The sequence below is a fragment of the Psammomys obesus genome, unplaced genomic scaffold (assembly GCF_907164565.1).
Source record: "Psammomys obesus unplaced genomic scaffold, mPsaObe1.curated_primary_1811, whole genome shotgun sequence".
NCBI classification, from domain to species: domain Eukaryota; kingdom Metazoa; phylum Chordata; class Mammalia; order Rodentia; family Muridae; genus Psammomys; species Psammomys obesus.
In genome coordinates this window covers 1,532,498-1,554,146 of record NW_026591711.1, presented here as the reverse complement: position 1 = coordinate 1,554,146, position 21,649 = coordinate 1,532,498, and the positions used below count along the sequence as shown (strand labels likewise).

Genomic DNA, 21,649 nt, shown 5'->3' with positions numbered 1-21,649 from the left:
TGTGTGTGTGTGTGTGTGTGTGTGTGTGTGTGTGTGTGTGTGTGTGTGTGTTGGGGGGTCCCCCGAGAGGGGGAAAAAAACCCACGGAGCTTGCCTAGGGAATTTTTATAAGACTTAAGCAGAAACTCTACTCACGCGCTGCTCGCCCAGTCATGGCGGTAGCCTCACATCAAATGCCCCTCCCCATCCTCTACTCACAGGCTGCTCGCTCAGTCATGGCCGTGGCCTCACATAAAAGTCCTCTCGTGTCCATCTTTGAGCTGTGCTTTGTTAGCCGATGACCTTGGCTCGTCTACTGGCCGCTGGTGCTGACCCTGGCTGTCACTGACGATTTGGGTGTTTGTTGGCTGATAAATTGAAATATTCTTAATTGTAATATCCTTCCTTTGTTCTTGCATTTATGGGGCCAGACTGTAGTTTTAGCCGTACCTCCCCACACCCCACAATGACAGTCAAGGCTCCACATGTGTTTCAGGGGTCTAACTATATAGCCATAGCAAATAGTCATAGACTATTAAGGACAGCAAGCGTCATCTTGGGGGCAGAGGGCCTGAGGTTAGATCTGGGACTTGGTCTAACCCAGATGGCTTTGGACTAGTTACAGACCCTCTCTGTGCCTTAGTTCCTCATCTGGTTGTACAAATTGCCTGAGTCCACAGGACGTTCTGTGGATGCCTGACAGACCATGTTCCTTCTACAAGCACGGAAGTCCCAGGGATCCTCAAGTTGCCTCGCAGGTGACTGCTTTTCTGCCTCGTCCTTCGAGCTGTGAGACAGTGGCCACGTAGGCTTAGCATCTATGTGGGCCATAGTGAGAGGAAGAGTCAACAAGGGATGCTACAGGTTAGGGCCACCCAGGAACATCTTTACAGCTACTGGCATCTCCTCAGACTGCCCTCTGGAATCCCAAAATAACTCATGAACTCTCAATTGTTTGTCTTGCTCTGGAAAGGAAATAATGGCCCAGAGATAGTAACTACAGACCATAGTCGGGGGAGCAAGGGGCCATCTATTTGGAAACCACTGTCTTTACATGCTAGAGGTGCCTTCAGAAGTCAGCTCAAGGTCTACTTGTCCTGTATAAATGATGTTTAGAAAGGCCTCCTTTAGCTGGCACCTCTGAGCGTGGGGAAGAACAGGATGGATGAATGAAGTAGTGTTTGGACCCCTGTTTGCTCAGAGCTGCCTTTTTTCTGGTTATCCCAGCAGAGGAAAAGACTCAGCTGTTTATTTCTGTCTTCATTTTCCAGGCTTATTTTCTGGACCCTTTACTTCTCCTTTTTCCCACCAGCCTTTTGGCCACGTTCTGGGTGTAGGAAGGGTAAAAAAAGAAAAAAGTAAGAATCAATTTGTACTACGCTTTTACACTGAGTCTTGCAAAGGAGCAAACATTTGATATAGAAAGAGATTAAAGCATTTGCTCTATGTCTACAGAGGACAGGCTCTTGTTCCATACCTAACTGGAAGAATGGGAGAAACTGAACCCTAAACACTTCAAAAGTCGCTGACCTGTCTGCTCCAGTCTGCGGTTCTTGGAATAAATGGCACAAGTACGGGCTGAAGATACTGCCCAGCGGGTGAGAGAGTTGGATGCCCTGGCAGAGGGTCTCGGTTTAGTTCCCAGCACCAGCATGCTAGCTCACAACCAACTGCAACTCCAGGTCCAGAGGGTCCAGATCCTCAAGCATACATAGTGCAGACAGACAGACTTCCAAGCCAGCACTCATCCACGGGATCAAAACGAAACAAAAAGCAACAAAAATAGCTTTCTGTGTTTCAGAAGCACTGCCTTGATAGACATCTTGAGGGGCCTTAAGAAAATAAATGTGTTTCTCTACGGTTGGCAGTAGTCACAGTGCAGGTCACAGGAAGAACTGGGACCGAGGTGTTCTGGGGGAGCGTGTCCTCCCAGCTGTGCAGCACCTGGATCATCCTTGAGATGCCCCTTTGAGCTTAGCTGGCTCCGTGGTTCTTCCCTGTGGAAAAGAAAAATCTACTTCGGTAATTTGGTGATGGCAAAATGCTAGTGATGGGCAAGACTGCTCAGCCTGGCAAAGCATTTGCCGCACAAGGCTGACAACCTGAGTTGAATCCCAGGGACCCACATACACAAACTGGATGTGGTGGAAGTCATAAATGGCTGCACTCCTGCCAGGAAATGGAGGCAGAGTCAGGAGAATCCCCCAGAAGCTCGAAGGCTAACTAGAGTAGGCAGTGCAGTAGAAATGAGACTCGAGACGTTGCTTCAATATGGTAGAGACAGTTTACTCCTGAAAGCTGTCCCCCGACCTCCGCAGGCCTGCTGTGGGAATACACTCTCACACAACAATAAGCAGAAATGAAAAATTCTAATGGCCCAGAAGTGACAGTGCAGGTTATAGGACAAGGTCGAACAGAAGCCGCCTGGGCATTGGTGGTAGAGCGTTAACTGTGTTCTAGAGGAGACGTGGAATAATCTGCTATGCCTCTGGATGATGGCGTTGACACTGGGTCCGGCCATATTCTCCTCCGTGCTGTTCACAGGCCTAGCTGGGTCAGATGTACTGGCACATCTCTGATCTCGATGTCTCCTTTAACTTTTGTAGTGGGTTGAATGCTGGCCCCCTAAAAGATAGGTCCACTTCTTCACCCTCAGAACTTGTGAATGGTACACTGTTTGGAAAGAGGACATTTGTAGATGTGGGTCAATTAAGGACCTTGAGGAGGGCAGGCACCCTTAGTTGTCCAGGTAGGCCCTAAATTAATAGGCAAGAAATCTCCCTGCCCTCCCCCCAGGGAGAAGAACATGACAGGAAGATGGTGGCAGATGTGATCTGTAGCAAGAAGCCAAGGAACAGCAGGGAATCAGCCTCCAGAGACCAGGACAGCCCCAAATAGTCTCCCCTCCAGCTTCCAGAGGGAGCCTGGCTCTGCCTACACCAGGTTTGAAATTTCTGGCCCCCTACACTGTTAAAAAAATTACCCATCATAGTGGGGCGGTGGCAGAATAGGCCTATACTCCTAGCTCACAGGAGGCTGAGAGAGGAGGAGCATTAAGTGTGAGGGTAGCCCGGCTGGGTAGCAAGACCTCTCAAAATCAAAAACCGAAAGAGTTGTTTTGGTTGAAATTCTAAATCACTAAGTTTGTGGCCATTTGCCAGGGCAGCCACAGGAAATCAATTCTCCCTGCTCAGAGGCCCAGCTTAAGCCCTTAGGTGTCACACACTGGGGATGGTGCCAGCCTGAGCTCCTGCTATGGGGTATGGAGTCTGCGTTTGGGCATCTACAGGTTTTCCATCTGTGATGCCTTTCTCATTTTTCACGTGTGCTAACTTCCCGGCCTTCATTGCTTGGTGGCGTGTCTTGACATGTCTAGTGTGGGTGCCAAGTGTGAGACCTTGGTATATGGAAGGGTTTGTCATTTTACGTGCCTGCAACCCACACCTGTGATTCCAAGTCACACATGCAATGTTTCCCAGAACGGGCCTCTGTGTTGATGACAAACTTCCTTTAGCTCTTTGAGCATACGGAGCCGAAGTGTGTCGTCATTGATCGGCCCAACCATCTATCGTGGATGTTGGGTTTTCTTGAGAGATAACAAGCACTACCATTGAGTACAGAGTCCCATTCCGTCCTGTCCCATTCCCCCCGCTCCCCAGTGCTCAGACACTACAGGGCACTGTATGACACAAAAGATTTTTTTTTTAAATCAAGAGGTAATAAAGATAAATACAAAATGAATGTTGCAAGACAGGAACAAAAACGTCCTACCTTCTTACTGTTGGCGCCAGTCCCGTTCACATGGGCTCTGGAGGGCAGTACCCGTCCCAGCTGATGGTGAGTTAGCCCAGACTCTCCTGTGGAGCCTGTGGCTGGCTGCCACCTTAGAAATGCCATTTGGAGAAAGGAGCTGGAGAAAGGGTGCAAAGGGGTTAGGTCCTGGTCCCCCGAAGCTGTCAGTTTTGTGACCCCTCAAATAATTGATTTCACTTAGATTCCTCATATCTTAGGCAAAAGAAGTCCTTAGGTAACTGTCATAGTCTCCTTCAAACTCTCAGTTTTCAAAACAGATATTCCATGACTCTGGGAAAAGCCATTGATTACAGTTTCCCTGGAAGTGAAAAGAAAAGGCACACATAGAAATAAAGGAAGGCCAATAATAAAATAAACCCAACCCAATAAAGGTTGGGTTTCCCTGGCTTGGGAAATCAGTGTCTTGCTGGGTGTGTTTTCGTGAAGGGGCTGGGCTGGGAGCAGGGGGAATGTTTGGCCTTGAAGGGATTCCGCCGAGTCCTTCTGCACTGGTGGATGTCCTTGTCCAGAGACGATGTCCTGTGACAAGGTTCTGTGTGTGAGCTGCAGGTAGAGCCCACAAATGTGTCCTGTCGCTTAGCAGTTTATAGCCTTGGGCAGACTACTTTGGAGCTTCAGTGATGAGCACCCTCTGCATGATGAGGGTGATAATGGTGTGATCACAGAACTACCTCAAGGCACGTAGGAGGACACTTCACTCCCTTTATGACTGTCAGAAAGCCCATCACCAGAGCTGTGGACACTCACCAATCCCATGGCGGGCTGCGATTGGGCAGAAATGGCTCAGGGGTTGTTGTAGCTATGCCTCCTACCAGGCCTGTTTTCAGAACAATATTGTGGGGAAAGAGGAAACGCATAGTCAATGTTTTCATAGCTGTTAGGCCTTAATTCCATTACAGGGATATTCAGCAATATCAATAACTTCCTAATATATTTGAGGAGCGTGAAAAGTGCTAAAGTAATTGCAGCCTAACTGCTAAGTGAGTCATCAGCAGGCTAGAAGCAGGCATTGCATGTGTGCTAAAGCTCTTTTTAAATGTTATTTTAATTATAAAATCGCCCGTGGTCAATACAGTTGCAATAAACACATCTTATTTGGAAACCTGAAATGGTCTCAGGTAGAGCAGTGAGACAGCTTACAGCTCACAGCTCTCCTGGTGTGCTCTCCCCACTGCCTCGTGATTTCTGAAGGGACGGGGGGGGGGGCGTAGTGCTCTCCCTGTATGTACGTAAGGTGTTTGTGTTCTGTAGCTGGTCAGGTAATAAGCTGGGGAGCTTTGGGGAGCCTGGATGCTCTGGGAATTTACTCTCCCAGCACTGTGCACCCCTGTGATGAGACAGAAAGCCCAGTGCCTGGTGGCATGTGGTGATGGATGGTCCCCAAACACCCTTCAGAATCAAAGCGGCCTCATCGGTGTTCCTCTCCTTCTTGAGTCTTCAGTCCTGAAGTGAGGCTTGTGGCTGAGATGACTAATGATGTGTTTCAAAGGGCATGAGTCTGACAAGATTCAGACGAGGTCTTAGAGTTCGTTTATGCTGACCTCCCTCTCAAGCTTAGCATCCCTTCTGTCCTCCTTAGCCCGGTGGCCATTAGCCTCTGAAGGGAGCACTCTCAGAACTAAGGGATGCTCTTTCCCGGAGCAGCTGTGTCACTGTTGACTTATTATCTGCTGGTCTTCCTGCAGAGGTGGGCTCTAAGGCCTTTGACTCCTACTCATCAGTCCTGGTTTCTTCTTGGGAGTCTACATCCTTGGAGCTCTTCATGATAGCCTCGTCTTCTGGAAGTGGCTAAAGCTCAGCCCTTCCCCCACCTTCAAACTGAGATGTGTGTCAGCAGGATCTTCCCGTGATTTTCACTGCATTTGACCTCACCCACCAATGTGCCTCTGAATGCCTGTCTGTCTTTCTGTCCCTCTCTCTTTCTCTCTTCCCCTTTGGCAGCTCCAGCCCTCAGACAGTGCACATTACTCAGACTAAGTACACAGTTGGTGTGACATCAAAGTGGTGGTTCTGTTAATTGGCAGTCTGCTGACAAGTATTTCCATGTATTCATAGAAAAATCACAAAAGGTAGAAGGGTAGTGTTGGTGATCTTTAGCCTTTCCTGATAGGCTTTCAAGATCACAAATGCCTTTAAACTCAGTAATGATGGGTGTCATGAGCGGCCTTGTGATGTGATGTTGGGCATTGCCCCCTGGTTTTTAAAAACCTGGTAGACTGATCACAGGCTAATTAGAGCAAGTTACTCTCCAGTCCTGCCAGATCCCACCCTGTACTTCTCAGCTGCAGGAAAAATGGAAGTTTCAGCCGATTCTATTTCTGACATCACAGCTAGGGTAGCTGAGAACTGGGCATGGGCAAGGTGGCTGGGAGCTGGGCGCTGTGCACACAGCTGTGCTGGAAGGAAGCAGTGCCTGCCGTCCCTGCACTCGGCACCGTGGAAATGAACTTGGTCTGCTCACGAGCATGAATCAGTGCCTAGCCGCCTTTCTAATCACAAAGTAGCATTCTGTCCTTGGCGCTTTTTAGATGCTCTGTAAACGAGACTGAATGCAATGCCAGATGACTGACAGACCATTTGAGCCTTAGCAGAAGTCTTGAGAACCTCCAGCCCCATTTCTCTCTCCATCTCATATTCATGATGACCTCTCAGCCTGATCCACGCAGGATGGGGCATGTCGGGTTCAGTCAGCAGAGCTAGCCTTTGGCAGGACCTTGATCTCTGTCCTGTGGTGTGTCTCAGGTGTTCATTTTACTCATGATGCAGGCCCTGCCTTCACACCAGCATGGCATGTGGCGGGCATCAGGTGCCACTCCCCCACGGTCCCTTTAGCCTGGAACACCGGCATCTCAAAATTATTTTCGTTACATTGGTGTGTGTGCACGCATGTATAGAAGCGTGTTGATACATGCACATGTACACACATGCATTGCCCTGACACGTGTGGAAATCTAAGGACAACTTCCTGGCTCTCCTTCCAGGACTTGAACTCAAGTTTTCAGGCTTGGTAGTCGCTACCAGCGTCCACTGAAGATCTCCCCAGCCTGCATCTGAGTGTTTTGTTTTGTTTTGTTTCCTGCTCTGAAAAGCAGTTCAGTTGAATGCCACACTTCCTGGGACCCCAGGGACCATACACTGCTCTCAGACTTGTTCAGCTGATATTTACTGAGAACATGGATTATGATGAACAAGGTTATAGTAAGACAGGGAACCCGCCTCCTAGCTGGACTAGCAGGCAGTGTAAAGTTGGGTTTGTGTTATTACTGCTCCTCTTCAGAGGGGGGAGGGCCTTTCTTCAGGGAGGAGAAATAAAAGTTCACCAGAGGGGAATAGACAGGAGGTCAGGCATGAAGGAGCAAAGGGGCAAAGGGTCAGCAGGATTGAAATGTGTGGGCTGATCTCTTTCTTTTTTTTTTTTTTTTTCAATATAAGTCTCTTATTCCCAAAGACACCCCAAAAATCATACTTATAATTCAGGCTCTTGTTTCTGGAGCTGAGTAACTGAGGTCTTACTCATCAGTCTGCTGTACCCTTCCCTTTTCAGACACATAGATGCCATCCAAAAGCTTTCTGATGTCCTTGTTTTTAACTGTTGTGGCTTGCTGAATCAGAGCCGCTGAATTTGAGAGAAGTTCAATATCATTTCCTTCACGGATTAATTCGTCCTTCTGGGCTTGAGAGACAGAACAAGCAATACCCGTCCTCATCTGAACCCTTCGGATGTATTTTTCACCCGAAGACCCACTCTCCTGGATAACGATGGGGAAGTGAGCGTACACAGATCTCATCTTATATCGGAAGCCCAGGGTTAACACCCTTGATCGTGTTCTGAACGTAGACGGTTCTGACCGTGGCCAGTTTCTGTTACCGACCATTTGTCAATCCGGAGCCTCCTCTTTTTCTTTCTGAGAAGACTCACTCTACAGGGATATGACTGAAGTCACTCTGCAAGGTTCCCCTGGGGCCCTTCACAGTGACCATGCGCCCTGCAGAGTGATGCCGACATTTTCTGGGATGTCTGACTGCTGAGCAGGAGCTCTGAGCAGGCCCAGTGCTTCTCAATTCCTTCCAGTTCTCTTGAACCAGTTTCGGGGTTTACCCACCACTGTCCCCTAACCCCTCAGGATTGTTCTTTTTGTTCATCATTGGAATTTACACGTTTAAAGTGCATGAAAAAAAATAACACTTTACAATGATAGCAGAATAATAAAAAACTCACAAGCTGTACCATAGGGTGGTGGAACCCCTCGGCAGCTCTATTTCATCAGGAAATTTATCTAATTCTCTTCCTCATTTTTTACATTAAAAAAAAAAGAATCCAATACACATGATCTTAAAGGGTTAAGCCTGATAAGATGTGTGTGTCAACTCACTATGTGTCGACTATGATATTAGCCTCTGGAAAAGTTGCTCTGACTCTTTCCGTACATTTATTAATAGCTACTTCTGACTGTTTTAGGTCGGTGAACTGACAAAAGGCTCCTGGTTTTGTGGCTCTGGAATGCGTTCTCCAGTCCTTTTGTGGCGTTGCTATGTTTTTCATTTCTGTATTTCAACCCTTTCTACTGTTTACTATTTCTGTGATTCAGGTGGCACGATTGGAACTGTGGCGGCAACTTAGCCTCTTTCTGTAAGCTAACTACCTAGTATCGTTTACCTGATTCCATAGTTTTAATCGACTTTCTTGAATGGGGACTGCAACAGATACCAAATGGAGAATTCTCTTAGTGGCTGCCACGTATGTACCAGTCTTCTGCAGTTGTACACAAGTTGAAGAAGATGGTCTCCATGGTAGCTTGGGAATAAGACACTGAAGCACTGGGGCCCAAATGAAAAAGCAACAACTTACAAGTTAATTGAATGGCCAGTTTCCTGGCAGTGTACAGGGAGTCCTCTACCATTGAGTGAACTATTTGCTGAGCAGACTCCAGGCCTGAGCTGAGCTGCACCCCAGCCCTTTCTGGTCAAGTGACATCAAGCACCTGTGAAGATTTCTTGTAGTACTTTGCAGAGTCTTTCTGGATATGGGACACCCTTCTCCCTGTGCAAGGCTGAGGATTCAGGAAGTTTCTCTTTGTCCCCTCTTATTGTCCCTTCACTTGAAGCCAAGATGCAAGAGACTTCTTCCCAATGCTGTTAATCCCCATGGCCCTAGGGTTCCCCAGGCTCAGAGGGAACAGCCTGAGGTCACTGCAGACTTCAGAGCCAAAAGTTGCTTCTTGGGTGTTTCCTGCTGGCTCAGTGGTGATTTGGGAAGAAGAAGCAAGCCTTTGAATGAAAATGGGGCCTATGAAGACATCTGCCCCTTCTCTTTCAGCCAAGGAGAGCCTGCCCTTTCTTCATGGTGTAAATCTGGCTTTTCCACCTGCCAACACTTTAAAGTTCTTAACCTAGGAAGATGAAAATGACAAAATATGACAATCAGAAGGAGAAAAAAAAAGTACAAACCCTTCCTTGTTTGTTGACAAGGGTGAGCAGACCTATTCCTACCCCCAGCGCGCCATGCTGGCTGGTTGGGAGGAGTAAACCATATCTCTAGAATTCTAGAACACTTCAGTTCTAACCTGAGTCGTAAAGACACTTTTGAAATTCAGTTCTTCTTTCCCATTCAGCTGCAGGTAAGACCACATCTGCTTTTCCCCCAAGGATGCAATAATGGCTCATTCTTCCCGGCATTTGCACTGAACCCAACCGGAGGGACCGAGCAGATGCGTCTGCTTGCTTCAGCATTAGTGCTCTGGAGGTTGCCTTCCGCTTGGGAAATGGAAAACAACTCTAAATGGCTGATCCACTTGAGTGCTTTCCAGAGGGCTGGGCCTTGGATTTTCAAGGGATGATACCACACACGCCCATCTTACACAAATACACGTCTGTTGTATCTAATTTAAAAACAGTCATTTGGCCCCGGGACACCGGGCACCACTTTGGATGTTGCCGCATCGTCGTCTTCTGTAGCTCTTGTTCCAAGACTGGAGTTATTTATCAGGTGCCTGCTGTTCACAAGACAGGAGGGAACATGAAGTGCATCAGACCCGGTGTGCTCTCGAGGGGCTCCTGCCATTGGGGATAGTGACGCCTCATACATGTTTCCATGAGTGAGCAGGAGAGGCATTGTCCAGAAAGAACACTGGTGGGATGGAGTTACGGGGATGGAGGGATACTCTCCTCCAGAGAAGGAGGGGCATGACTGCTGGGCCTTAAAGCTTCATGGCATTTAAACAAGTAAAACACAATTCTGAAAAACGACTGTCTGAGCCAGAGTAAACAAGAGCAGGATCGTTTGGTGTTTTACATGAATGGCAGTGTGCTGCTCATGACTGAATGGATATCTCTGGGTGTAGCTGGACAGCTGGTGGCAGTTATAACAAAGCCTCATTCACTGCTGTTCCCTCGCCAAAAAGTTTCTCTAAATTAAACACTGAATATTCTACCCCTCCCCCCTTTATTTAACCATTGAATGAATCTTTTTTTATAACTCTAGGTTCTGAAATATCTACAGTGGTGATTTAAAAATCTGGGCTGTGTCTTTATCTCCATTCAAAGTGAAAAGGGCTCAGATAAAAGGCAGATCATCAAAGAGTTCTGTTGCTAACGCAGTGAAGGATCCTGTTGCTGGAGGTGATGTGCTGAGCTTTGGGAAGCATGGAAGAGAGCCCTGGGGGACCTTTACCTGCCCAGCCCTGGGGCTGGTCCAGACTTAGCGTCTAGCTCCTGGTGTCCAGTCCATGGCCTCTGATCATACCAGCTGTCCAGGGCAATGTGAGACATATTTTACATAATATCTGGTGTGTGTATTCACACTCTGAGTTGTATTCCAGCCTGTGAATTTCATGTATGTTATGACCTAATTAATCATCATCATCTATCTTAACTCACAAGGATATTACCAACTTTAGTTTATTTTGCACAGATTTAGCAATGGTTTAAATATTTTAAAAGAAATTTTCAGGATTTTTTTGTGGTTTTATTTCTTTTGAAATTTGTTTTCAGTCACTTGAAATAACCTCAGTGGCCAATGATGTAGGATTAATTAAAGCAGCCATTTGTGCCCCTTCAAAACTGAAAACAACCCAGGCCAAAAATACAAGGATTTTTTTGTTATTGTTCATGTTCTTTGTTTGTTTGTTTTTTTATTTTATTTCTTGGCATATGACATGGGCAGCCCCAGACTCTCAAGTCCAGAGACTTTTGTTTGTTTGTTTTTGTTTTATTTTTTGAGACAGGGTTTCTTTGTGTTTCCTTGGCTGTCCTAGACTCACTTTGTAGACCAAGCTGGTCTCGAACTCACAGAGATCTGCCTCTGCCTCCCAGAGTGCTGGGACTACAGCATGCGCCATGGCACCAGGCACATCTTAAAATGAAAAGCCTCTTGGATAAGAAATGAGGTGTGGAGGGAATTAAAGAAAATCTGGAGGGAAACGGTGAAAATACTTGTGTCAGAACTTCTCTCTCTCTCTCTGATGTTTCTGCTGCTTAAACCCCTAGAACTTGAAGACAATTATCTACCAAACCATTGTTTCCAGTCAGCTTGTAAGATTCACGAGCTTGCATCCAATTTCATTTTTTTGCAGACATTTCCTTTTAAAAGATTTAAACTTTTTTTTATTTGTGTTTATGTGCCTGTGTGATGTATGTCTCAGCTGTGTAGTGCCTGTGGATGCCAGAAGAGGGGGATCAGATCCTCTGGAACTAGAGTTGCAGGCGGTTGTGAACCACCTGGTGTGGGTTCTGGGAAAGGAACCCAGGTCCTCTGGCAAAGCTGAAAGTGCTCTTTGCTGTTGCGCCATCTCTCTAGCCCCACTTTTCAGCCATTCCTTAGGCTCCCCCTAACATATGCACGCATGCACAGACACACAGCTTCATCCTGACGTACGTACCGTTTGGTTAACATTCAGACTGGGGTGTGCTGACTGAAGAGTAACTGTCTGACGACGTCAAAGTGAACAAAAATAGGATGTATAGTAACGTCTTTCCCTTCAGCCGTGCTGCCAAGGTTCAGGGACTATAAAAAGAGAAATAGTTCTTCTAAAACCGTCCCATAAAAACCAACAACCAAAAACAAACAAAACAATCTGATGCCACTGAACTGCAGCATTGAATCTGAAAAGTCCAAAGAATGTTCGGGAACTAAATTTAAATTTCTTCTTCCTCTCAGACGTAGCCAGGCTCTGTCTTGGATGGTTTTACAGTAGCCTGCTGCTTAATGGTACTATCTTTTGAAGGAGTGACATTTAGCCCTGTGCTCTGTCATTGGAACAGGACAGCTGGGAAGTGGTGGAAGGATTGAGGGGAGACATGACCTACACCCAGGAGCCGCCTGTGCAGAAAGGATTTTTGCTGAAGAAGAGGAAATGGCCCTTAAAAGGCTGGCACAAGGTAATGCATCAGCGGTGCCTGCTCCTCCGTGGGCACACACTGTGTCCCACTCGGTGCCAAGGTTTGAGCGCTTATCTTCTGCCTGAAGCTGGAGTCCAGAGGAGGGATGTTAGCGTGTACGTCTTGCTGAGTTCTGTTTGTTTCCCCACAGAGATTCTTCTGCCTGGAAAAGGGAATCTTGAAGTACGCCAAGAGCCAAACCGATGTAAGTCTTCTCCGTAGCCCAACATGCTATTGCTGGGGAAAGCCATGGCCGAGGTGGGCTTCCTCTTGGAGGTAACCCTAGGAGGTTGGCCTGGGCGTTCTGAGTGACCAGCGGGCCTGCCTCATAGGGTGTTTCTCTTCTCTTTTTCTGCTCTTCTAGTCCCTACACTCCTCCTTTTATCTCACTTAAGGACTTGGATGTGAGTGTAGGCATCAGACTCTATTCCAGGGGAAGGTGATGGCTCTTGCATTGCCTGGGCGTCAACTCATGGGGTCGCATCTCATCTCCTTGCATCCTGGCTATGCACACTCATTCTTTAGCTTTCTGCTCTTCAGCCTCCACATCTGTGAAATGGGCAGGTGCTTCTCCCTTTCAGAGAAAGAATTCCGCACACGTACAGCTCTTAACTGGGTCCCGCTTGCCTGGGGAGCTCCATCAATCAGGTTCACCATGGGTGGATGTACAAGATGAGGGGATGACAGAGGTGTTACAACCTCCTTGACTCCTGTGACTCTCAACTAGCCCTCCCTGTGCTTGCGTAGATCGAGAGAGAGAAGCTTCACGGCTGCATTGACGTGGGGCTCTCGGTGATGTCTGTGAAGAAGTCATCCAAGTGTATAGACCTCGACACAGAGGAGCACATCTACCACCTGAAGGTAGGGCTTCCGCCAGCGCCTGCTCCTGCGACGCAGCCACCATCAGGGTCTGCTCCTACCACGCAGCCGCCACAGTTGTTGCCCCCCCTCCCCCCACTGCACAGCGGCCACTGGGGCCTTCACTGGTTGAGTTATGGGAGGTAGAGTCTCAACAATCTTGCCAGCTCTGCGTTCAAACCCTCAGCTCTCCTGGGCTGCAGGGTTCTCCCATCTCAGCTTCCTGAGTAGCCAGGACGACAGGCACCGCCCTCCCAGCTTGGCTGTGCAGAGGCCTGTCCACAGAGAGGGGGTTATCTATGACCATGCTGCTGCTGCTGACTTTGGGACGTCCATTCAACACGTGCGCAGTTTTTGTCACCAAAATGTCCCCAAGGGATACTGTTGATGTTAGGATGGGCCAGGTTTTCTGGGTCCCCCCCCCATCTCAGTTGTACAGGACCACCTCTCGCACTGCTCAAGGAGTTAACGTCCTTGTCACCATTTTCCAAATGTTACCCCTCTTCCCCAGTGACAGCAATCAATAGCAGAAACACTTTCATGTGCCCCCTCCTCCCCCCAGGCTGTGTGTCTTCAGTATGGAACCATTTACCATAGATTAAAATATGTTCTCTGAGGTATAATGTTTACCGTGTGACTTGAGACTTTAGCCAGCTTTATAAAGAGAATTTTATAAAATTCTCATATTGTAGTAAAGTGGCAGTGCTTCCTAAAGTGGGAGTTTGCAAATCTCAGGCTTCAAAGCCTCCTAGCCACTGGATGATGTTATGAAAGCATTAAGCATGAGGCCCAGGGAAACTTTGACCAGTTATCTAGGTCTTGAAAAATCTCTACCACCCTTGCGTGTGTGCGCGCGCGCACACACACACACACACACACACACACACACACACACACACCTCTCTGAAAGGGTGATTTCAGGGCTCATTTCACAGGGCTATGTATTTAAGGTTTGTTGTAGTTCCTTGGGAGTCAGTAAGTTTAACTACTGCGTATATATTAGGCAGTGCCTGAATGTTGGAGATAGATAATTTGAGACTCACTTAGGCCTGATGAATTTGGCTGAGGGTTTGGAAAACCAAGGTTGTCGTCTGTCCCTGCCCTCTCCCGGCGTGTGTGGCTCCCATCTGTCTCCTAACCTAACCCTGCACTCTGGGCTATGCAATGTGTAAAGCAGGTCCTCTGATACTGTGGGCCGATGATGCGTTGCTGTGGGACTGTTCCGGTGTCAGGGTTAACAGCCTTACCTGCTGGACAGCATTGGTGTGTCTACTGGGAACAGCCCACACTGTCTCCAAGTCTTTCTTGAAAAAAAAAAATAACTATGGCAAAGTCAAGGAGGGAAAACCTCCAATCAGCCCACCCCGCTGCCAGCCCAGCAGTCGTTAATCTGCGCTGGCAGAGTTGACATTGTTTTCCTGTATTGGTCTCAAATGACTCTTCATTCTGTGTTTTCACATAATCAGGAAATAGTGAATCCCTGCTTATCTACAGTTCTAGTTAGCAGACTGAAGTGAGCATTTGTTTCTAAGCTTTAAAGACTTAGCATGTTCTAAGATGCACTGGACTTGATATCATGAGACAGTGATTCTCGTGTCTCGCTGTAAATTCTGCTTGGTTCCTCAATCGTTCCTGAGGATTAACTCTGAGTTGTCATACAGGTGACTGTTGTTAGCAGAGGTCTCCCTTCCCCCATTCCCCATTCCCCCACCTCACTCGCCCTGCCACAAGGCCTTAGTGTTATAGCCCAGGCTGGCCTTGAGCTCACAAACCTCTTGAGTGCTGAGATTACAGGCGCGCACCACCACACCTGGCTTGAGTCTCTCTCTTGTTTTACACCTGAGGAGTCCGGGCAGAAGAGCAGTTAAGAAGGCTCCCAGCCACAGTCCTGAATTGCTGTAGCGCCTGTGACAGAACAGTGGTCACTTAATAAAGTGCCTCGTTCCTCTTGTTCGACCAATAAAAGATGAGCCAAGATGAACGCATTGGGCACTGGCTTCTCAGGGCTTTGGGGAGTAGATCAGAGCAAGGATGACACAGAGTCTTATAAAGTTCCTTCTGACCACATCTGGGAAATGAAGTCCATTTCTGGGCTCACAGCGCAGAGGTGACAAATAGATGTGTGTCTGATGTTCAGCATCCTGGACTCGCGAGCTAAGGGCGAGCCTCCATCTTCAGGTACCTCTGAGCAGCATAGAGTCATGTTCACTGTTCTCTGGGCGCTGCTGCCACTGTCGATCTGCACATCCTCCTCCCCTGCCGCAGCCTCCGTCAGGTGGTCACAGCACCGCCTGGCAGGCCATTGGCCTACATGACATGTTTTGGGCTTATTTTAAATTAAAGCTGTCTGAGTCTATATCCTAATGTATAGGTGTCTCAGTTCTCACTCTGATATTATGAATATTTATTATACACAAAACTGTTGGTCTGTGAAGTGTCTGTGGTATAGGAGTGAATGCTGTGTTTCTTTTAACACTTTCATGAGTACTTGAATTATTTCTTCATAAAAATTATTAGTTAAAGCAGGCATAGTGTTATGCCAGTAATGTCAGGTAGTTAATACAGAAGGATTTTCAGAAGTTCAGGTCCAGCCTGGGCTGCAAAACAAGTCTGAGACCAGTATGTATCAAATAAAAAAATAGAATTTGCCAATTAAAGACATTCTTTGTGGAAAGTAGATATTTATGTTTCTTCCTCTATGGAGGGAATAAATATTTGTATAATAATAATAATAGTATTCTACAGTACTTTTGCAGATATTTTTCCTTTTTCTGAAAGTGGCGAATTTGTTCTTTCGGTTAACGGGCACATGTGTCAGCGGCTGCTTCCAGCCATGCGGTCTTTGTCAGAGCAGATGAACACAGGCTGGCATTTCAGGGAACATGGAAACTTCATTTCAGTTCAGACTGGTTCACAAAGTCTGAGCTACAAAGCGTTTAAATGAAGAGTAGAATCGATACATTCAGCAGGGGGCAGGCAAGTCTCAGGCTAGAGAACTTAGAAATACTTTCAGAGATGAATGTGTGTTTTAGTTTATTTGTTGTGTAATAAAGCTGGCCCTGTTTGTGGTCTTAAAAGTTGTGTGGCAGTTAGAACATCTCCAGGGACACATGAGTATATAGTCTGTGAAGATACCTCCTCAGGTGTTGTTCTAGGCCACAGAGTGAAAACCAAGGCTGTAAATGTGTTATCTTCTCTTTCATGTGTGCCAACTCAAAAAGAGCAGGTTGGAAGCGGCCTCGTTTAACCCTTGACCCTTGACCCTTTTGAGCCAGTGGCCCTCTTTTAACACCCCGAAATTTAACCTCGTGCAGGTGAAGTCGGAAGAGGTGTTTGACGAGTGGGTGTCCAAGCTCCGGCACCACAGAATGTACCGGCAGAATGAGATCGCCATGTTTCCCCGTGACGTCAGTCACTTTTTCCCGGGGTCTTCCGTCACAGATTCTGCCCCAGGAGTGTTTGACTCTGTTTCCAGTAGGAAGGTAATGATGGTGTTGCCAGTTGTCTCCAAGTCTGGGAGAACAGAGGGGCCCATTCTGGCAGTGAGTCTGAGGGAAGGTTTGTGGGAGGGGCATGGTAAGTTGGTCTCTTGACCAGTGAGTCAGACCCAGGATACAGCTAGCATGGAGTAAGGCCGGGGCCCTGTAAGGATTGCTCTCAGAGTCCTGAAGGCTTAGGCGTTCTCTTAGCCACATTGATTTTGGTTTTCCTGTCTGGTGGTCAAATGCAGCTAGGCAGATGTACAACCACACAGGATTGCAGACCCTTTCTTAACATGTCTTTGCTGTGGCACCGCCATTTCATAGAAGAAAATGAGGCCTGACCCCTCAGGCCACGTAGCATGGTGTGGCTCAGCTGGGGTGGTAGCCAGGGTATTAGAATCTCCTGTGGGGTGCTTTGCCAGAAGCCTCTTCCCATTGCATCCATGATGAGCCAGCTCACCCTGTTACCTTAGAAGCTGTCCCCGTCAGCCTCTGTTTTGCTTTCTAACCTGCTCTTGTCATCATCCACCAACAGCGTAGCAGTCTATCCAAGCAGAATTCATTTCCGGCTGGAAGCAATTTGTCGTTTTCTTGTGGAGGTGACACACGAGTTCCGTTCTGGCTACAGTCGTCAGAGGACATGGAGAAATGCTCAAAAGGTAGAGTGACCGGTCGCTTCCTGTTTCTTTCTGTTACGACAGCTCTGAGGCGATGCAAGCTTGGCATTGCCTTCCCGTGCATTTGTATCCCTGCTGTCACTCATCTGTAGTCCGTCCCTTCCCTTGGTAATGACGGTCTCAGCAGCAGCAGCCAACATGGTCTCCCCGTGGACTCAGTGTCTTCACCCGCATGCAGACAGACTTCCTGGCCCAGTCTTAGGATGGATGCATGAATTCCTCCTGGAACCATCAATCTTATCTCCGTGGGTGGGGACTGTTTGCTTACTCACGGTCTTTCAAATGTAAAAAAAAAAAAAAAAAAAAGGCTCTGTTGTCCACCCAAGATGAAGAATCTGTGTCCCTAAGGGAGTAAGTGGCCAGGTAGAGAGCCCAGTGTAAGCGTTCTCCACCATGGCTGTACACTAGAATCAAGATTTTGTATTAGTTTTAATATATGTGGGGTGTGTGTGTATGTGTGTGTGTGTGTGTGTGTGTGTTGGGTGGTAGTGTATGGAGGTGCCCACAGAGGCCAGAGATTTAGAAGTTCAGGTCCCCTGGAAGTGCTCAATGTGGGTGGAGTTGGGCCCTTTGAAAGAGCTGTATACACTCTTAACCTAACTGCTGAGCCATCTGGACCCTTTAAAGTGTGGGGGTGCCTATGTCTATGCCTGTGTCCCAGACTTCCTGTTTAAATTAGTCTGGGGTGTGGCCCTGGTGACCATGGTCCCAACGCCCCTTGAATGACTCTGACAAGGAGGCAGGCTTGATCACATCTACACAGGCAGCTCAGTGTTCTCAGCCTTAATTAGCTAACACTCTTCCAGGGAACCAGACTGGGCTTTCCAGCAGGATAGGGGGGGGTCACATTTATTGTCCAAGGTGAGGCCTGGAGCATATGGGATCTGAAACTTTTGAGTTAAAAAGCATTTGGACTTGGGAGGGGCAATCGAGAAGAAGGGGGAAGGAGGGTGGGGCTGAGAGGGGAGGAGGGAGGGGCTTATGGGGGGATACAAAGTGAATAAACTGTAATTAATAAAAAATTAAAAAAAGCAGTTGAGAGCTGGATAGCTCGGTTTACAAAGCCTTGCTGTGCAAGCATGAGAGTCTAGGGTTCATACCCAGAACCCACAGACAGAGTCCCATGTGGTAGTGTGCACCTGTGACCCCAGCCCTGGGGAGGTGGAGGTACCTGTACACCGGGGCTTGGCAAACTTAGACTGCTTGGCAAGATTCTGGCCAGTAAGAGACCTTTTTTTTTGAAAAACAAAGTAGATACAGCTCCTGATGAAGACCAGAGGGTGTTCCTTTCGGACACACACACACACACACACACACACACACACACACACACACACAGAGGGACACACACACACACACACACGTTTTTGAAGTATGTCCTTTTGGGATACTACTGGAGAAAGTTGTCACATGGGAGCCTTCCCTGTGTTGTATGATATGGTTTCCATGGGTATGCAGTCTCTACCCCCTCCCGGAACGGTCAGCTCCACCAAGTAGCACTGCCAAAATGGTCTCCAAAATGGTCCAGTGTACCTGGACCAGCATCAGTAGGGTTTATTAAAAATTGCAGATTCCCAGGCCCAGTCCAGATGCACGAATCAGAAACTGGGGATAGAGCCTAAGCTCTGTGGGCCCACAAGGTGATTCCATGCACGTGAAGGCTGAGAGCTGCTCTGTTGAGTCACTCTGCACCTCCATTGCTCAGCAGAGCCCCGTCTGTGGAGGGGACTGTTTCCCGAGTGAGTGACTCTGGTCTGATCTGACCTACTCTCCTGTCACCTGTGGCCCATCCACAGGGGCTCACCATTGTCCTGAGGCAGGACCCTGGACACCAGTACAGCTTAGAGCCTGTGCTGCTGGACCAGGGGTGCTGCTGCTGGGCTGTTCTCCGTTCCTGCTGTAGGCCACTCCTCTGAGCACTCTGCACCTGTCCATTGATTCGGCTCTCAGCGCTGTAGCTACATGTGTAATTACCCACACTTCCCATATGAGAACGCTGAGGCTCGGACAACGTGCATGGCGGTTCACACGTGGATTTAAAATGAGGCAGCCAGGTCCATACCACGAACCACTATAGGCTGTGTTGTTTTGTGTGGGGGAAGAAAGTGTAAAGGGGAGAAGTCAGCTATGGAAATGGTGCTGCTGGACAGCTGTAAGGATCTGCCCTTCTTCCGACAGACCTGGCACACTGCCACGCCTATCTGCTAGAAATGAGCCAGCTCTTAGAGAGCATGGACGTTCTGCATCGGACATACTCGGCACCCGCCATCAATGCCATCCAGGTTAGCCTGCCCGCTCTTCTCTCCACCCTCCGCCTTCTGCTTCCTCTCTTGTTCGCCACATGTGACTAACAGTGGGATGGTGTCTGTCCGGTTGCTTTAGCCAAACTCAAGGAGACGCCTGTGGTCACGCCCCTGTGCATTTGCCCCTGTAGTTTTGGTGGGCCTTACTGTCTGTATTCTCTTTCCTGTTTTGAAACAAAGGGTGGAGCTTTTGAAAGTCCCAAAAAGGAAAAGCGATCACACAGGAGGTGGAGGTCCAGAGCTATTGGCAAAGATGCTAAAGGAACGCTGCAGGTAACCTTTGCTTTGCTACCAGGCTCGCCTTCCTCATGGTGCTTTTCTGCACGCCGCGTGCAGGGGCCACCGACTCAACGAGGGCAGAAAAGTGAAGGTTATGGAGTTGGCCTCTTCAGGAGCTGAGGCCCTCTGGCTAGAGGGGTAAGGCTGGAGCCACGGTTGTGGGGACTTGGGGGTCTTCCTTCCTTAACATCTTGCTTGTCTGTGATACTCCCTGCTCCAGCATGTGCCATGCCTGGTGGCTGCAGTGGCCCAGTACTCTGACCTACCTTTGTTGCTATCATCCTTCCTCCAAGTGGGCCTGCCCTTCTCCTAGAGCCCAGAGGCCTGAGCCTTAACCCTTGCAGGCAGTTTTTGCCATTTTTCATCAAGCTCCCAGCCCCCCTGGAAGAACCCCCTTGCAGGGTGCCAGGAGCTGTCTTTCCCAGGCACAGCTAAGCCATAGGCAAGATCACACACTAGATGGAAACATTGTCAGAACCAAACTGAATCTTGAGGTTTCGGAGAAACTCGGAGTTTCTTCCGGAAACTCTTTGGCTTTTAGAGAAGGCCCGGCTGTTGAAGGTAGATGCTTTCAGAGTAAAGAAGGTTGCGTGTGCAAATATGAGCAGCAGGTTTGAAGTCTAGAAGCTCCAGGGGCAGGTGAAGAACATCGTCTGGGAACTGATTTGCTCTGACAACCCAGTTACGTGGGCGCATTCACTGCCATTTTCAACATAACACTCACCGTAAAGCTTCCACCGTTTCTGAAACGGCGTGTGCTCTCCTACCCATTTGTAGGTTTAAAGGATGCAAACGTCCATGGGGAGCACCTTCCCCAGTGTTCATTCATTTTTCTTAGACATTATCCCTGGGTGGGAAGATGCTCTTCTGAGATGAATTCCACTCTAGTCTGAATAGAAATCTCCCTTTGCTGTAACCTTAGGTCCCTAAACCCTTTTCTGGCCCCGTGAGACTACACTCCTCCAATCCTAACCTGTCAACACTGGACTTTGGAGAAGAGAAGTGCTACTCGGATGGTTCGGAAGCCTCGTCAGAGTTCTCCAAGATGCAGGAGGACCTGTGTCATGTTGCCCACAAAGGTAAATGTGTCTTCCTTCTTCCCAACATAGTTGATGGAAATACCTGTCAGCACAAAACTACAGCTGTTGTCTTTAAGGGGATTTTATTTTATTACCGTTTATGCTGGAGCCAGTTTTTGAGTGACCATGGCCTGGGAACATAGATCTAGGTTGCCCCAAATTGTTGTTCCAAAGTGCGAGCGGTTTAATGAAGTTTTACAGTTGAACAGAATGGAAAAATCATAAATCAAGGGAGGTTTAAAATATAATGGACGATACCCCAGAGAGGTGATTACAACGAGATGGAGGAAGCTTATCCACAAGCCCACACTGCTGTCTGATGACATTCCTAGCTTTTCCCTTGGTGGAAACTTGTAGTCTTTTAAGTTAGTTTCAAAAGGTGTTTTTTGTTTGTTTGTTTGTTTGTTTGTTTGTTTGTTTTTTTGTTGTTGTTTTATCTATTAGTCATAAGATGTTAGCTCTAACAAAAGGTGGGCAAGAACTGTTTGAGAGGGTGAAAATCACCTTAGAGAAGGTAATTAGTCGCTCTACAGTACAGCAGCTGTAACCAGTCAGTCATCTCTGCAGACACAGCTTCCCTGGAATCTCTCTCACGTGTCCTGCGCATGCCTGAATCTAGGGCGTCCTTAGAGAATCTGCCTCAGTAGGTTCACCTTCTGCTCTGTGAAGGCTTCCATAAACCTCATTCTTATTTATTTCTTTGGCAGTGTAGATGTTGTTGCAAAGGTTTTATTTTGACCTCTTAGCACAGACAGTGGGGGTTTGGAATCTGGCTGACAGAACTCAAGGATTCAACCTTGAAG

General features: G+C 47.9%; 1 protein-coding gene across 5 annotated transcripts in view; it reads left to right on the top strand.

Moving 5' to 3' along the window:
- Osbpl3 (oxysterol binding protein like 3) overlaps nt 1–21,649 on the top strand; it is a 164,026-nt gene that overhangs the window by 89,996 nt on the left and 52,381 nt on the right. For all 5 annotated transcript variants that reach the window (XM_055611789.1, XM_055611784.1, XM_055611785.1 and 2 more), the window contains 8 exons: nt 12,052–12,168; nt 12,320–12,373; nt 12,916–13,029; nt 16,341–16,508; nt 17,044–17,167; nt 19,364–19,467; nt 19,669–19,761; nt 20,690–20,846. In XM_055611789.1, the coding sequence (XP_055467764.1) occupies nt 12,052–12,168; nt 12,320–12,373; nt 12,916–13,029; nt 16,341–16,508; nt 17,044–17,167; nt 19,364–19,467; nt 19,669–19,761; nt 20,690–20,846 (931 nt within the window). The remainder of the gene's footprint in view (nt 1–12,051; nt 12,169–12,319; nt 12,374–12,915; nt 13,030–16,340; nt 16,509–17,043; nt 17,168–19,363; nt 19,468–19,668; nt 19,762–20,689; nt 20,847–21,649) is intronic.